Raw genomic sequence first — 17,350 nt, forward strand, 5'->3', positions numbered from 1 at the left:
AAAATTACAGTACTTTAGCAGCAATTATTTTAATAGTATTTTTGTGTCAAAATACACCCTAAAAGGAACATAAAGTCAGTTTTTTTCCTTTTTGAGGAGATTAGTTTTTTTTACTGTTATCTATATCAGTTTACTTTACTGCTCAGTATACAACAAAATATATTGTAATATTGAAGGGGACATATCAACGACCTCTATCAACTGTTCTTGTAAGTTACTGAAAGCACTTAAAATAAGGTGCTGTTTTATAAGTGGTTCATTCATAAAGTTAATATTTTATGAATAGGTAACGCCATATAGAAACAAACCAGTTAAAGTGGTGTTTTTAATGCAAAGTGGTCTAAACTGAGTTTCAAATTTCATGATATGACATGTAGCATTACTCACGCAGACAGATATTTAAAATAAAAACTATAGGAGAAAAGGTAATATCTCCACTGGAGTTTATTAAGAAGAAATGCTGGATTTTATAATGTGTAGGTAAATGAAAGCTACACTTACTTAGCTGCGCTTTTTGTTGAGTGCCAGCTGCCTGCTAAAGAAGGACAGCGCTCAAAAAGAATTAAGGGGTTGCTCAGTCATCACAGCATAACACAAAGTCCTTTTAACTTCAGAGCTATGAGCCTGTGCAGTTAGGAGGCAGAAAACACTCTGTGTCCAATTCATCTGTGTTGGTGCAAATGAAAGTGACAACAGACGCACTGGAGAGGCAACAACAAGACAATTCTCATGAAGTGAATGGCTTTGCAGGTGCTGACTCCTTGTTAGTCACTGCTTGTAGCACGGGATGATTCCTGTAGTCCAGGATTGTCCAGCTCCAGGCCTCAAGGGCCGGTGTCCTGCAGGTTTTAGATATCACCCTGGGTCAGCACACCTGAATCAAATGAATAGTTCATTACCAGAAGACCACAAATGTATGTGTCATCACCATGGAGCTGGACCTATGCAGGCTGAATGGGCTACAGCAAGGGCGTCCAACTTCAGGCCTCAAGGGCTGGTGTCCTACAGGTTTTTAGATGTGTCCTCGATCCAACACAGCTGATTTAAATAGCTAAATGGCTCGATATGCCTTGAAGTTCTCCAGAGGCCTGGTATTGAACTAATTGTTTGATTCACCACTCCTGCACTACAGCCTCCTACTTGAGGGGAGTGCAATAAATGTGTGCAGGGTGAGTAGCGTCTTCCAAGCATCTGCTGGTGTAGTGCAGTGATGATGCTGCCAACAGTCGTCTTTGCAGATTTCAATACACTCAACAGAGCCTTCTTCTTCTAAGGCAGGGGTGAGGGGGAACTCCAGGTTTAAGGGCCAGTGTCATGCAGGTTTTGTGTCCTTGATCCAACACAGCTGATTTAAATGGCTAAATGACCTCCTCAATAGTTAGCTATATGGCTCCATATGTCTTGAAGCTCTCCAGAGGTCTAATAATGAATTAATCATTTGATTCAGGTGTGTTGACCCAGGGTGATATTTAAAACCTGCGGCCTGGAGAGGTCTGTGGCCACAACCAGCAAAACCATTCCTTTCTTGGGATGGCGTGTTGTCACCGTTCGAAGTGGACTCCGTGGTTTATGCTTCATAAACGCTTCCTAAACTGAACAGGGTATTTTCGCTGAAGGTTTTTTTTTTTTTTTTTTTTTTAATCACTGTATTTTATAACATGCTTTTAATCTGAAAAGACTGTTTTAAAAAGGGCAAAATGCTTCTGTAAGTAATATTTTTAAAAAGTAGGGGGAGCCATATTCTGGCTTCTCATGCGGAAGTTGAGTAGCCACAGTCATCATTTTGAATCTGTAGTTCAGCTAACTGTCTCCTGGTTGCTAGCGTTAGCTAGTGTTAAAAAGACAGCATTTCAGTTTTCCATACGTCTTTACGATGCGGACCAGCTGTTAAGCCAATACTGCGCCCGGAGCAATGTACTGGCTGTGAAGTAATGTCAGCTCCTCACGGTGAGTTAATATTAGGAGCGAATTGTTGAGTAACTGGCTAGCTTCCAAAGTTAGCCATCGTTAGCGCTGCTGCTATGTTAGCTAACACGTTTGCCTGTAGCGATAGCAGCCTTGCCACCTGCTAGAGATGTCTAGAGAGGCTGCAGCTCACGTGTGTGTGTGTGTGTGTGTGTGTGTGTGTGTGTGTGTGTGTGTGTGTGTGCACAGCAATACCTATACTTTTACATTTTTGTGCCATATGTTCGGCGTTGGCTCGCCTGGTTTAGTTTTGCTGTGTGAGGGCGCCAAAGGGAAAGTAATAGTGTGAGAAGTGACAGGCCATGACGGTTTCAGATTGGGAAGTTAACTCGGCCTAGTTGGCACTGACTATAAACGTTGTCAGAATTTTTTAGTCTGTCAATAACTTGACATTGTTAAGCTGCGTTTGGCGCCGTAGGCGCTGGTGTTGCGTGGGATGTGCAAAGTCAGTGACTATAGCAAGCTGTGGAATGCTGCTGAATGGGTGAGTGTGGTGAGTCGTTTATAATGCGTGTTGTAATTTTTGCTTTGCAGCTTTCGTTCGTTTACTATGAGCTCCCTACCAGCCCAGACTCCGGCATCAAGCTCGTCATGCAGGACGCTACCGGGAGAAGGGAATCAGGTGCAGTTAAGACGCAACTACAAGCATTCAGTTACCTCATATATAACATGTGATGCTAAGCGGCGGTGCTGTTGTCCATTTAGGTGCAACCAAAAGCCCCTCTCCTGCAAATACTGCGTGTGGCTGGAGCCCAGGAGGATGTCTTTACGCTCAAAGAGGTGAGCTGTCTAGTATGACTTTGAAAAAGACCTGTGACAAAGAGCTATCGGTCACGTGGTCATTCCAAAGGTACAAATGTAGCCTGTACATATGAAATTTTCTGCTTTGTGTAGGTGATGCACTACTTGGGCCAATACATCATGGGGAAGCAACTGTATGACAAACAGAGGCAGCACATAGTCCACTGCCAGGATGATCCTTTGGGAGAGCTGCTGGAAGTGGAGAGCTTCTCTGTTAAAAACCCGAGGTAATTACCTTAACCAAAACCTGTGCTCACTGTTGGTTCTGCTTTGTGTATCTGGACTATACATTTTTAAAAAAGAAGAAAAATCTTAATTTTAAATGCTTGTATTCCCATTTTACAGCCCAGTGTATGAAATGCTGAAGAAGTATTTGGTTGTTATTGACTGTGCTGGTAAGTGATTCTTTCATTTATTGATTTAAGTCCTTTGCACATTTTTTTTTTTTTTCCGTGAAATTATATTTTTGTTAGGTGGAATCAACAAAAAACAAAACAATCTGTGGATTCATTTGTGGGTGTCTGAAGTCAAAGTATGTCTCTTCCTGTGCTCCTTGTTGAATTCACTGTTATTTGCATCATATTATGGCTTTTTTAAATTGCATGAGAAGATCTGTGGGTATACCAACATTACATGTATATTCAAAGACCATCTTGTTGACTATATTATGAGTGATTGTGAAAGGCTGTCCATCGCTTGGAGGATGTGGGGATCCTGCACAGTCCCAGATGGACCCCTTTCCCCTGCTTAAACTTCATATCTGAAGGGCCTTAGTGAGAGTGTGCAATGCTATAATTAAAGGGGGGGATGTCCTTTTTCTGTTACTGTGTCTCATTTGAAATGCAGACGCTGCAGAGAATCTTTCTGTGGGCCGTGAATGTGTAGATGGCGGAGTGGAGGATCGTGGTCAGGTAAAGCTGAAGCATGGTGCTCAGAAGAAACAGAGACCCTTACCTGCTTTCGCTTCACTACACACAACTTTTTGTAACAATGTCACAAACTAAGTGCACAGCCACTCAGATAATGCCTTTAAATGGAGCCCGACTGATATATCAGACAATTTTAGCTACTTATACATATATTGATATTGGCATTTATAACTGCAGATGAATTAAAAAGTAAAGAGGAGACGGAGAAGTGTGCTTCAACCATGTCTTGAGTGTTGATGTTCCATAGTTTGTCCACCAGAGGGCACTCTGCAACTTCCCTGCTGGCAGCAAACATACCTAGATGGTCAGAGCAGTTATGCAGAGCATGAACTGGTACTTCATGACTTATTGTCATAATAAAACAAGATCATTTTTCAACAGTTTGCTTTTTCACAAATAACTACACATAACAAGTTGTCTTTTTTTCTGACAATAATTTATTTAGAGGTTAAATCCCCAAGTATCAGTCTTAAAAATCTTATTTTGGCTGGGCTCTGTTTTAAAGTGCTTTGCCTAAAGTATAAGTTTAGTTTCTACTGGGTTGTGTGTTCTGGGGAAGGTGGTGTAAGGGCTGCTGTCTTCGTTGGTGTGCAGTTGTACAGAGTGGCACCGTCTCTGTACAACCCCATTCTTGGTTTGGTCTGGTGGCTTTTCATCACTGTTTTATGACCCACCAGTTCCACCCATTGGATGGGGGGGCAGAGTCACTGTCTCTGTCTGTATCAGAGTTCTCTTCTCTGCTCCGAACTGGAGGATCACAGCTCCTGATCACCCACAGGTCTGACTGCCCTAAACCTTTTCACCTAATCCCACGTTCCTGCACCCTTCTTTCCAATCCCTCCCCAAATCCTCTTTGATCTTACTTCGTGGCTTGTATATAATTTGGTTTGCCGCAACATTGAGCTATAGTAAGATATTTGTCCTTTTTATGAAATTAAAGGTTGCTGCATGTGCCACAACAATCTCAGAATGCTATTGAATCAAATTTCAGATGATAATTTAAGTGTTGAATTTGCATATTTCCTAGTTACATTTTAGTGATTAAAATAGATCTGTCTGGTAGGGGTGCAACGATACACAAAATTCACGGTTCGGTTCGATACTTTGGTGTCACGGTTCGATATTTTTTTCGATACAAAAAATGTTCATGCCTTTGTCATTTATTAAAATTATAAATATATATTTTAACTCAAAAGTACAGTTTTTAAATTTAATGTTGCTGAAACAACAAAGTAAGAAAAAAAATAAATCTATCTGATCGAGAAATCACTCATCTTTAGAAAAGAGAGTTTATTACAGAGAAATGGCTCTTTCCAAAATAAAAGCTATACTATACGCTTCTTCTGGGCTATATTCTCAGCAGCATATTAAACATATCAGGTCCCCATAAGGAGACTCACGTGCTAACGGCTGTCTAAATGACTCGGGTAAAGTTTGTAGCATGCGTGCTTGTTGTTTTTGTCTGCTTCCACTTGTCTTTGCACTAGGATGATGTCGGCGTAAATGTGCAGTCATAATCATTGTGTTCCCACTAGTGCTGTCAGCGTTAATCTCGTTGAAATGACGTTAACGCCACAACACGGCAAATCTCCGTTAACGAGCTACCGCGGATCGCCCCGTGCGTGGGGCTGGACGGCCAACACGTTAACGAGCTAACTGCGCTAACGCACTAGTTCCCACCAATGTAATTGAGCATTGCGTGGCACATCCAACATACTGTTTTACTTTTGTCCATGACGCGCTTACCTTCAGGGTCATACGTCACATGAAAACCAAAATAGTTTCAAAGGCCAGATCTGAATGAGGGTGGGGGAGGTTCAATTTGCCATGTTGCAAGGAGAGCTTAACATCTGTCTCGCTAGCTTGCCCTGCGGTCAGTGAATCTGCGTTCGACTACTCTGCCTAGGCTGCACTGTCGAGCGCAGATCCACTGAGCACTCAACACAGACAGCATCGTCAGAAGGAAAGTTGATAAAATAAATTAAAAAATTTGTATTGTTCGATACATATGCGTACCGAACCGAAAGCACTATATCGAACGGTTCAATATCGATACGAGTATTGTTGCACCCCTACTGTCTGGTAGATGTTACTTTAGACTTAAATTCTGTGTGCGTCTGTTTCTTTGCTTTGACAAATGTGCCAAATTGTTCATTTAAGCAAAAAAAATGAGACAACAGTACATACCTTGGAATAAATGTATTAAATCCAACGAATTTAGAGTTGCGGTGGATTGTGTGATCATGCTCTTGTTTGTTCACCTGTCTGTTAGTATACTGGCTTTCCTTGCCTTTGCTTTCTGCTTTGTTTACCCAGCACTCAACATTTCAGTTTGCATTTATATCCTAAATTATTTTGAACTCCCTCCCCACTGGCCCTTACCCAAATTGCCCAGCCCTTTGTCCCTTGTGCCGTCCCACCCCACCTGTAAACAGAGGCCATGTTGAAAAGGAGCTGCGAGTCCTCCAAGTACCCAGTCACGGCTCTGTGTTCTAATTTCTTGCATTTGCATTTTCTTCCTTTACAGATGTGTGGAGGTGTGGTCAAAGCAGGTTTGGAGGCTGGTAGTGATGGGCCTCTCCTGCAGACTCCCTCCCAGAGACGACCTCGGGAACCAGATGATGGTAATCAAATAGTCCATTGCACACTTAACAGCCTCGTTACAAGACACTGTTTAAATGTTCAAAACCTCCTTAGACTCTCTTGAAGGTTTGCAACGCTCAGCCTGCAAGCGACCCAAGCTGGATGTTACTCTGGATGAGTGGGACCTCTCTGGCTTGCCCTGGTGGTTTCTGGGTAATCTCCGTAATAACTACAGCCGCAGGAGCAATGGCTCCACTGACATCCACACAAACCAAGTAAGACACCTCACGTGCTGCTAGAAAGTCCACCCAGTATCGTTAAAATGGGCAATAAGGTTCATTTTAGAGGTTTCAAGCTTAGGAAAACTAACAGACATTATTTGTTGACAAATGGCAAAAATCGGATCATAACAGTGGTGGTCTGACTGATGTGTCAGCTGTCTCTTGCACAGGAAGAGGATACGGCCATTGTGTCGGACACCACTGACGATCTCTGGTTCCTCACCGAGGGCGAGAGTGAACAGGTGAGTGTGGAGATGAAAGAGGCTGCTCTGGAAGAAGGCAGCAGAGAAGGAGAGCCTCCACTGGAGGATGATGATGGGGGAATGAAGGAGGACAAAGCAGACAGAGAAGTATGTCCTTTTTCTTTTCTTTTTTTTAAATTTTGTAATATATTTCTTTCCTGCCAATAAAATGTTTTTCACTAAGAAATGTGGAGAGGTGATGTGATCTGATGTGTATTTATTAGATGCAGGAGGAGCCAGATGAAGACTCTCAGTGTCTGAGTGATGATACTGATACAGAGATCTCCACACAGGTCAGTATCTCCTGAGCCTCAGTTTATTCATTTACAGCCATTGTTTAAAACTATATCAGCCTTGTGAATGCTGTGTTTATATCTTAGGATGCATGGCAGTGCACAGAGTGCCGAAAATACAACATACCTCTCCAGAGGTACTGTGTTCGGTGCTGGGCTCTAAGGAAGAACTGGTATAAAGATGTCCCTCGGCTTGCCCATTCCCTTTCTGTTCCTGACATCCCAGCATGCAGCTCACTCATTACCCACGATGAGGAAGATGACAGCGACACGGGCATTGATGTCCCAGATTGCAGCAGGACGGTTTCTGATCCTGTCATCCTCCCTTCACATTCCACTGCCGATCGACCGTTGCCAACAATGGTAAAGGGAAAAGGCAAAGGTCCGAGGCCCTCTGTCTTCCACAAAGATGAGCAGCTCTCTGAAGGAGACAGTCAAGAGAATCTGGGCATGGAGGTTGAGGACGTTAGGCCTGAGGCGCTGCTGGAGCCTTGCAAGCTCTGTCGAGTGCGGCCACGTAATGGAAATATTATACACGGACGCACTGCTCACCTGCTTACCTGTTTTCCATGTGCAAGGAGGCTACATAAGTTCCAGGCTCCTTGTCCAGGATGTGGGAAGATAATCCAGAAGGTTATTAAAATATTCATCCTGTGAAGGGCACACAACCCATCTGTAAAGTCCTGGGGACCTGACCAAAAAAATCACAATACAAACTTTTCAACAACATTCAACCATACAGCTGCATAGCTCCTAGTACCAGTCTTTGCTTGTGGACTCATAAAATCTCTGCACCTTACTGTCAAATTTATAAAGAGACAAAATATAGCACTTGGTGAATCTTGCTCTGTTGCATGGTTTATTTGAGTCACACTGCCTCTGAAGTATTGTTAGACGAAACCTCAGTCTTAACAGTTCACTATACGAAATGCTTGTTTTGGTGCCACATTTAAATAAGGGACATACAAATCCAGAAGTATGTATTTATTTATTTATTAAAACTATCACATAGGCACACACAGTTTGAGTTTTTATTTTATGTTATGAAGGGTTTTTTTTGTTTGTTTTTTGTGTGTTGTTGTTGTTGTTTTTTTCCCTCTAAAAGTTTATGGCTTTTTTTTTTTTTCTTCATTATTTCTTAAAATTCATAGTGCTGATTTTTATTTCTGGAAATTTTAGGATGTGCTTCCTTAAGTTTTTCATTAATTTACTTTGTCCATCTGGACAGAAACCGAATAGAATAATAAATGCAGGTATGCAAGTACAGGTCTCTTTGAGCTGTCCCTTTATTTGTGGGTTTTGTTTTTTTTGTCTTAAGCCCTCCTGCATCTCTTTACATAACAGCTTTAAAATGTAAGTTTTAAAGCAGCTGAAGGAAGAAACAAAGTCTAAATCTGTTTTTAGATGTTTCAGGCTTGAAAGTTTCCTCCCAAAATCAATGTACTCTCAGCACATGTGAATGTATTGTGAAATACAATGGTGACTTAAGTCTAGTTTCTTGCAGCCAGAAATGTAAACGTAGACCGTAATGCACAGCTGAAGTATTAACCGTAATTGTTGAACCTTGGTAATTTGATGTTAACGTGTTCAGTATGTACAATTGTCAAACCTCTGACAGCTATGCCTGCAGTAAGTTATGTCATAATGTTGTTGGTTCATGTTTAAATATTATAATTCGGAGTACTTTAGATTCTTATCTGGAACCTGTTTAAAATGTAGGTATTGTATTTAATTTATTTATTCAGTTTTACTTGTGGTCAGCTCCTAGCAAACAGAAAATGGTGCACTTGTTAAAAAAAAAAAAAAAAAATCTAATTTGCATTTGTAATTTAAGAATAGAGAGAAGAAACCGGCTGAGTTACCAGGTGTACCCTCAGTGAAAATGGCTGCACAGGGGTTATTTTAAGCGTTACACTGCCATGTAATGACTTTATACAGAAATGTGTATTATAGATTTTATTTGGATTGTTCAGCTTTATTTGAAGATGGTGGACCACATAGATGCTACTTTTTGAGTGTGTGTGAACGGTCTTGAATAAATACATTGTTCATTATTATTCAGTGACTTTTAGGCATTTAACTTTGGCTCTGCGTAACACAGTGTGTATATTAAGTGTTTGAGCTGATGTTTACTTGTGCTTAGTCTTTCCGCCAGGAGGTGGAGAGAGGTTTCAGTCTTGTAACCGTTGCCTACAGAAACTGTACAGTCCCTGTAATAACATGTAATGGATATATAGAGCATGCCTCTTAATCAGATCCAGCGCCAAGCTGGTGTCAGAGCTATATTAGTAATGTAAATGCAATAAAAGATGAATTATAGATTGTAACAAGTATTAGCATTGTACATCAAGGGGAAAAAGGCTCCCATTAAATACAGACCTCATGTAAATGAAACACTTAATACCAGTGATACTGGTTGATTAACACATCCCAATTTGTCACATTAAGACCATAATGTTCTAAAACATGGTGCAGTTATAGGGTTTTGTTTTTTTTTTTTTTTTTCCTATCTGTTATGGAATAAACATGTTTTGTTAAGCGAGAAAGAGTTGGGAATTGTCTGCTTTGTTCACTACTTCACCAGAGAGACAGTTGGTGTACAGTACCCACTGGTGAACTGTGTGTGTGTGTGTGTTTTAGTTGAATAAGTCATTGTGTGTGACAGGCCAGCTGTCATGTATCCTCTCCTCCTTGACTGGGCTCCAGCACCTGCGACTCTCCTCTGCTTACTCACTGTTCATCTCCTGCTTACTCGTGCTTGCCTTATTTTTGTCCTGTTCTTGAGAATTGGGGCATACGCCCTGCCTTCGACTGTGTATGCCTCTGTAACACCACTGCTATCCAACTTCTGTATAAACACTGCAGCTACTTTACACCTGGGTTATTTACCAATTACTCATTGGGGTGTATTTCCTGTTCATGGAAAGTCCCCTGTTAAACTGTTCTCCAGTCCCAAATATGCAGTCATAACGCAACAGCTTGTTATTCAAATTATAAGTTATTTGTTAACTTTCAGATTCTTCATTATTACATTATTGTTTATCTATGTAAGCAACCTTTAATTCTTATATTGAACAAACTGTTGGTAATAATTATCAAAGTATTTCCACTTGGAATGGCTATGTTTCTTTTTTTTCTTTTTTTTAATCCACATTTTTTTTATTCACATAATTGTAAAAAAAATTTAACTAAAAGGTGGCTTACGTCTCTCTTCTGGTGCCTTATCCTCGGAATATTTCTGAATCTCGGTAGCAGCAGTTTACATGGATGTGCAGTACTTGGGAAAAGTCTTTATATAAGACTATATAAGTTATTAGGAAAATGGAAAATAGGTGCAGCAATATATTGAAACATACATAAAGCAAAAACAATTTGTAGAATTGCAATGAGCTTGAAAATCAGTATTTGGTATCACCACCTTTATTCTGCAACGACTCTGAACTCTCTTAGGGAAAATCTCTTGTCATTTTTAAAGCAGTCTTCAGGAATAGTTCTCCGGGCTTTTTGGAAAGCATTCAAAGCTCCCACACTGCCTCAATAATGTTGAGGTCCAGGCTCTGGGGAGGCCAATCCATGACTGTCCAGGTCTTGTGTAATTTGGTATTCCTCAGTCTTTTCTCCCTGTTTCCCTTCATTAAGAATGTCTTCTTGGCTTGGCAGCCATCCACAGTAGATGGATCAACTGAAGATCCAAATATGTTTCTCAGATCTTTGCTGTAATTTTTTCTGTTTCTTACGAATATTGAGATACTGCTGTAGATAGTTTTTAGGAATGTCACTTCTTCTTTGGTCCTCCACTTGTCCAGTTTCCTAAAATGTTTTAAGGACACACTGCACACCATACTGAGATGTCACCTCATTGGTGCAAAAATGCTATTTGATGCCTGTTAAACTATTTTCTTTGGCATTTTTGTAAATTTAGCTAACAAAAACTGTCTAAAGATACAATTAAAATGTTCTTCCTTGCTTGTTTGTCTCTTATATATAGATCCAACACTGATTCATCCCTTTAGTTACTCATAAATGGCTTCTTGGATAGCAAAGGTTACCAACCTCTGGTCAAAACTGTAGTGGGGTAAAACAAAAAAGAAAGACAACAATACTGATGGACATTTTTTTTTCTCCAATTTCCACTCATGCGCTTTATTTAAAGAATTTCTTTTCCAGTGGTTTACCACTGAAGACCTCACATGCGAGTTGGTAGGTAGGTGTTGATGTTTTGTGAAATGCTTCCCTTTACTCTGTAGCTAATTCAAGAACGGTCTAGGCCTGCTGCTTTGTATGTGGCATCTGGTGCGTCACCGAGAGTAGAGACGAAGAATGGCATAACACCCCTGGTGACATGGCACCCGGAGCTTGGCAGCTCTAGAATGACAAGACCCAGGGAGTGGTGAAGGATCTGCATGTTTCCATGGCGACAGTGCTCCCATCTCAACATCCCAGAATAACTTAACACATTCTTTCTTTATCCTCGGTGGCGTATGCAATAATTCCTGAAGGGAAAATAGTTATTGCTTCCATTCTTATGCCTATTTTTATTGTTTTATTGCAGTCACTGCCATTAATCGGTTTATTTGTTGATGTCATAAATGCAAAACTCATTTTAAGATATAGATTTTTGTGATACCTTCCTCTGGTGTCCTTTGTCTCATACCCCGAGGATAGTACATGTCTGGATATCTATAACTGTATCTGTGGGGCTAGGGCCTTTCTTTCCTTTCTAATTTCCATGCAGATATACAAACACACACACAAATACACACATTCCCTCTGTTGTGTCCGACTATTTGGTCGCTCCAGAAACTAGGCCGCTAAATTTGTCCCTCTGATGACATGGGAGAAGGTCACTGGAACCAGAGAAAAACAAAGACAGGAATACGGAAGAAGGCCTGAAGATAGTGTAGATTAAAAATAAGGATATTGATGGGTAGCGAGGAGCATGATTGAAATGTAGCAGAGTAAGATAACAGAGCTGGACTGAAAAACTGGAAATAGTTTAAAACATAGCCATCCAACAGTATATACTATATACATACCTGGCTTCAGAGGGATTCAGAATTTCCCAGAGGAACTATGCTAATGGTGCTTTATACTTGGAAAGTGTCAGGGTGTAAATGTCACTTTGTTTTCCTGCCTGTGATACCTGCTTTGATTATCATAAGTCCTCTGAATATATGTCATTGAAATAATCTGGTTGTTTGTAGCAATGGGGCACAAGTTATTTACAGGGAATAACTTTTGGGCTGCCATGTGCTGCAAAGTATGTTAGTGGGAAGTGGGTTATGCACATAGGCATGAGTATGTATGTGTATTTGTCTCTGTGTGCTGGAGCCTTTCAGTAAGTGGGATGCCAGCGAAGGGAAGGGCAGCGGATGGTGCAGGGGCTCAGTCCATTCCTGTGATTTAACATGACACCACTTGCACTAAGACTGCGACAGCTGCGTATGCACATGCCGGCCATTCTGTTTGTTGTAGGGGATTACTCTGCAATAAAAGCCCCAGTGACCAGCAGCACGGCTGGGCTACAGAACTACTGTTCCCCCTACCCTGACTTAGAAGGCTTTCTCCAGGCCTCCAGAGCCCTGTGCAAACACAGGTGGGGCACTTCATTCTGAGTATAAATGAATGGGAGTATTCTCCTGATGATTAGCCAGGCCATAGTAGTGTCACATCACCTTTGGGGGGGTCGTCAAACTGTATCGCTTATGTAAGGGTCATTACTCAACAGAAATAGTGGGACACAGCAGGGTAGTAATCAGATCTGACCGTGAATATTTTAATTTGCTCTCATTGTGTTTTATGCACTGATGATTGTCGAGGAGGAGTCGGCTGCCTTGTCACATCTCCATATAATGATCCTATACAACATTAATGTTCTATAGTAAGTATAACCTCATCGTAATCTGGAAGAGAAGCTCTGATATCAAAGCGTTTAGGAATGGATGTGCAGTTTTCATGGCGACAGTCTCTGAGACGACAGACTTGGACATGTGTTGCTGTCACTATGGTGACAATGCTCTCTCCCAAAGGCATGAAACTAGTACATAATAATGCTGCATGAGTCTGGATTTCAGACTGAATATTGCTTTCCAGGAGTACAGAAAGGCCAGGAATGAGACTTTATTTTTTGCATGTGGAAAACAATAATTAATAATTTCCTGTGTCTTTTTCCTTTAAAATGTTAAACTTTCTGACTCGTTCTGAATGATCTAAATAAATATTTAGACATCCGAGCAGGTCACCAGATTTTTTACACAAATCCTAAAAGTGTAAAACACAGAACTCAGTTATTCAAGCAGAACATAACTGTTATTTATAGAGTGAGAAAAATACACCAGCAAGTCTATGAACATATTGAGGATTAGAAGTTAATTAAAAAAAAAAAAGAAGTCATCTGTCTTCAGTCCTTTTTATTTAAAGAAAAAAAAAAATCCATTGTCATGTTTGAGGGACTGTATCTTACCATGCACAAATGAGATTTCTAAGGTCCTTTAGAAAAAAGGCTTATTGAAGCCCACCAGGCTGGAAAAGGTTACAGAACTATTGCTACACTTTCTACTCCAACAATAGAAAGTCAGACAGATAGCGTAAATTGAGAAAAATTGAAGATCATTGTTACACTGCCCAGGAGTGCTTGATCAAAAAAAAAAAAAAAAGATCTCTCCAGTAGCAAGAGGGGTCATAGCCTGGCAGGTAACAAAGAAGCCAAAAAAGGTCGTTTCTAAAGTGTTCACAAAATTTCAAGCAAAAGTCAAAATTGAGTGATTCTGCTTCCTTCCGATTCTCAGTATCTACTAGTCAAAATAATAGGTTAGCGCTCATGCTGGACACTAAAGCACATAAAGCTGTTAGAATACAAATAAACTCATGGGAATTATTATGAGTTTTATGAGTTTAACATCCAAATAAAGTAGAAACAAAAGCATGTATTTTATTTGTTTAAACAACTTGTGTATCCTGTTTTGCGTCTTATATCGTAATGTATCTCACTGGATGGAAGACCTGGTTTAGCCACCTCTAATAAACAGTTCCTTGCTGTTGTTATGTTATTCTCCTCTTACATATCTGAGATTTCCCGACTGCACTCAGATGACAGCTCTCCAGGTCACTGGAAAACTTGAGGCTAACCTGGGGTGAGGAGGACTGATCCCTCCCTCCTCCCCCAGAGCTCAGCTGTCCCACAATGTGCTGTTGCTTGTCACTGAGGAGAAGTGGAACAGTGTTGCCAGTGACAGGGCAACCCCCCCCCCCCCCCCCCCCCCCCACCCCCCGCGCTGCACACAAGGGGACCCTTACACACTATGGACAAGAAATACATTATTATATTATATTATATTATTCATATTTATTTAGTAATTTAATCAATAGCTCTGATACTTAGAATAAATCCAAATGTCACAATAGGTATTAATTTGTATATTTTTTGCATTATTTCTTACATGGGGCCAATCAATCATAATTAAATTAGAGCCAGCCTATTTTTCACTGGTTTGGCCTATTTTAAGATGGAAAATAAAGTACAGTATTAGCAAACCACAGGTAAACAAACTGTTCTGTATCTTAAGTGTTCACTTCAAATACTGAGGGACACGGACACACACACACACACACACACACACACACACACACACACACACACACACACACACACACACACACACACACACATCTAGTTCTGCTGACAATGGGTTAAGATGACAGAGGGTTATGAGTGATTCTGACACACTGCAAACCCCCTCCTTGCTGTACCCCTGAGTCCAACACAGGCTTCTTTGTACTCACTCCACCATCAGTGACGATCCATCACAGACTAACCTGACAGCCGACCCAGCCCCGTGCCAAGCTAAGACTGTGCACTCTGCCTCAAACCCAAGCCCAAACCCCAGGAGGATACCACAAGCCACCAGACGGGCCTGCCAAACCTCTGCCTGGCACCTAATCCCAGGACTGAAATCTCCCTGTAGATAATTCACTGACTTGTAAGATTTTTTTGTTTTGATTGTGTCTAACTGAAACTTTGTGTTTGTTACCTTCAAAAGGATATAAAACACAGGTAAAGAGTAATAAACAGTAAGAAATTAGAGGCTCTGTTCCATTGTGTGTCATTAACCCTTTGAAAACAAAACAACCCTGGAACGCTTAAATGGAAATTATTGGTTGCACCTGTGCTTTCTCTTACACGAAATATCAAAATATCTGCCACAAGCCAGGCCTATAAATATGTTCTTTTAAACAAGCTGCTGTTTAGGCAACGCTGATCCACAATAAAAATAAATACATAGAGGCTTTAAGGGGCAGTTATAATGAGGAAATTGCAACATCCTGAGTTCTCTCATCCGAAATCCAGTCTGTGTGAGATTGTCACTGCTTGTGGAAAAAAGTCAGAAATAAAAAATTAATCTGAGCAATAAAAATATGTATTTTTTAAGGCCTTTTCACCCAGATTTTCATCTGGGTGAAAAGGCCTTGTTGACACCAGACATTAGAGGAGAATAGACAGACTGGTTTGAGCTGATAGGAACACAACAGAAACTTAAACAACTACTTGTTGCAACCAAGGTATGCAGGAGAGCATCTCATCAAACCTTATAATATGCAAGGGCTCACCAACATTGGACAATAGAAAACTGGATGGTAGAGGTCTAGAGAGAGAACTAAATTCCATAATAGTGTTAACTTGCAAGCTAACATGTAAGAAGGTTTTACAATGCTGTAGTTGAAATATTAAAAGCAGCTTCAGGGAGCTAGCTGGAAAGGCTCCCTGGTATGTCGAACTTTCAAAATTTTCACATAAGACCGGAATTAATAATGCGTTCTTTAATTTTATAAGCAGGGACTCCAGCAACACTTAAAAGTAAAGAGGAACAACTTTATTAAATGACCAACGCGTTTCGGCTTGTGGCCTTCATCAGGGTCATACTCTTAAGTGTTGCTCGAGTCCCTGCATTGTGAGTTTCTCATCCTCTCCATGCACCTTGGAAGTAGGTGAAGTTGTGCCAGAATTTTTGCTGTTCTTTGATTTTATAAGCAGGAAAAGTATAAAACCTAGCTTTTCACGTCTTATCGTAACACTATAAAGTCCTTAGTTCTTCTTTATTTTCTCTATTTTAAATATTGAACTCATGGTATCCGCTGATATAGTATTGTTTACTTTTGTTTCAAAAAACTTGTATTTACTCTTTCATTGGTTGGAGAATAACTTAAAGGGTCATTGGCAGTGGTATTCACCAGACCTTGCAACCCTCTAAGTTTAATGAACTGTGGTTATTAGGAAACTGCTAGCAATTTGTCTCTTCCAAACATCTCATGAGAGGTAGTGTATTACTGTGATAAACTTATTGTAAAGAAATTGAATACAGACTCATGTAACACTCCTCATGATTTGCCTGTCACTCCAGGCCACTTCTCTGCTGACAGAAGTGTGTGTTTTGGCTGTGCTGCAATGTTAGCGGAAGCTAGTCAGAATTAGCTGATGAGCTATGAGGTGAGACATGTCCTGGAAGGATTAACACCCAGTGGCTAGGCTAATGCTATGACTTGCTGGAAGAGGTCAGGACAACCAAGGCCATTCCCTCTGTGTGGCTGACTCATTACTGTCCCTTAAATTCTGGGGGTAATGTGAGCCAGTGTCAGCCTAGCAGCTCACTCTGCTGATGGTTCCTGCACAGACCTGCCTGGTTCTGAGGCTAGTATAACTCAGAAGGTCACTTGCATCACATAGTGCAATCATCTCAGGATGAAAGTCAGTGGATATGAATGCAGTTACATAAACCACAGGAACAATGTCACCTAAGCTTTTTTTGGTATTGACCAAGTTGATCGCATTATGAGTCTGACAGTGCTTCACAGCAGTCCAGAGTAAGCAACAGTCTCTTGCCTCATTGACTTCCCATCAAAAACCTGAAGTCAAACAATGTATTGTCACTGTGTGCCACTGGCTCCCAGCAGAAGTGACAGCTGTTTCCAGAATGTCCCTTCTGCCTCCCCACTTAATGATGGAACTCTTCATGTTCGGAAGGGGACGCAAGTCTGGGATTAACTTACTAAGATGGACACCTTTGATCTGAGGCTGTCTCTCCCATTTCAACCTGATCATGTCCTGGCCTCTTAAGAAATACATGAGCACACAAACCCACAGAAAAACACGCACGCGTACAACTGGGCCTTAAAGCCCTAGAGAGCAGGGCCAAACAGAGATGTGATGTGTAGATGTGCAGCAACAGCTAAACGTCGTGTCAGGTTTCTGGGGGCTCGTG

General features: G+C 40.9%; 1 protein-coding gene across 3 annotated transcripts; it reads left to right on the forward strand.

Moving 5' to 3' along the window:
• Window positions 1-1,733: 1,733 nt before the first annotated feature.
• mdm4 (MDM4 regulator of p53) lies at window positions 1,734-9,640 on the forward strand. 3 transcript variants are annotated; one of them, XM_084928066.1, is made up of 11 exons: window positions 1,734-1,947; window positions 2,500-2,587; window positions 2,671-2,745; window positions 2,860-2,993; window positions 3,112-3,161; window positions 3,613-3,677; window positions 6,223-6,319; window positions 6,393-6,553; window positions 6,715-6,909; window positions 7,026-7,094; window positions 7,182-9,640. In XM_084928066.1, exons 2-11 carry the CDS (start codon window positions 2,516-2,518, stop codon window positions 7,749-7,751), a joined length of 1,488 nt encoding a protein of 495 aa, XP_084784192.1. In that variant the 5' UTR covers window positions 1,734-1,947; window positions 2,500-2,515; the 3' UTR covers window positions 7,752-9,640. The 3 variants fall into 3 exon arrangements, with proteins under 3 accessions (XP_084784192.1, XP_084784195.1, XP_084784193.1); XM_084928069.1 differs by having other exon boundaries at window positions 6,730-6,909; XM_084928067.1 differs by lacking the exon at window positions 1,734-1,947 and adding an exon at window positions 2,133-2,410.
• The last annotated feature ends 7,710 nt before the right edge of the window (window positions 9,641-17,350 follow it).

This window comes from Perissodus microlepis, chromosome 5, assembly GCF_051167445.1.
Source record: "Perissodus microlepis isolate ML-2025 ecotype Zambia chromosome 5, ASM5116744v1, whole genome shotgun sequence".
NCBI classification, from domain to species: Eukaryota; Metazoa; Chordata; class Actinopteri; order Cichliformes; family Cichlidae; genus Perissodus; species Perissodus microlepis.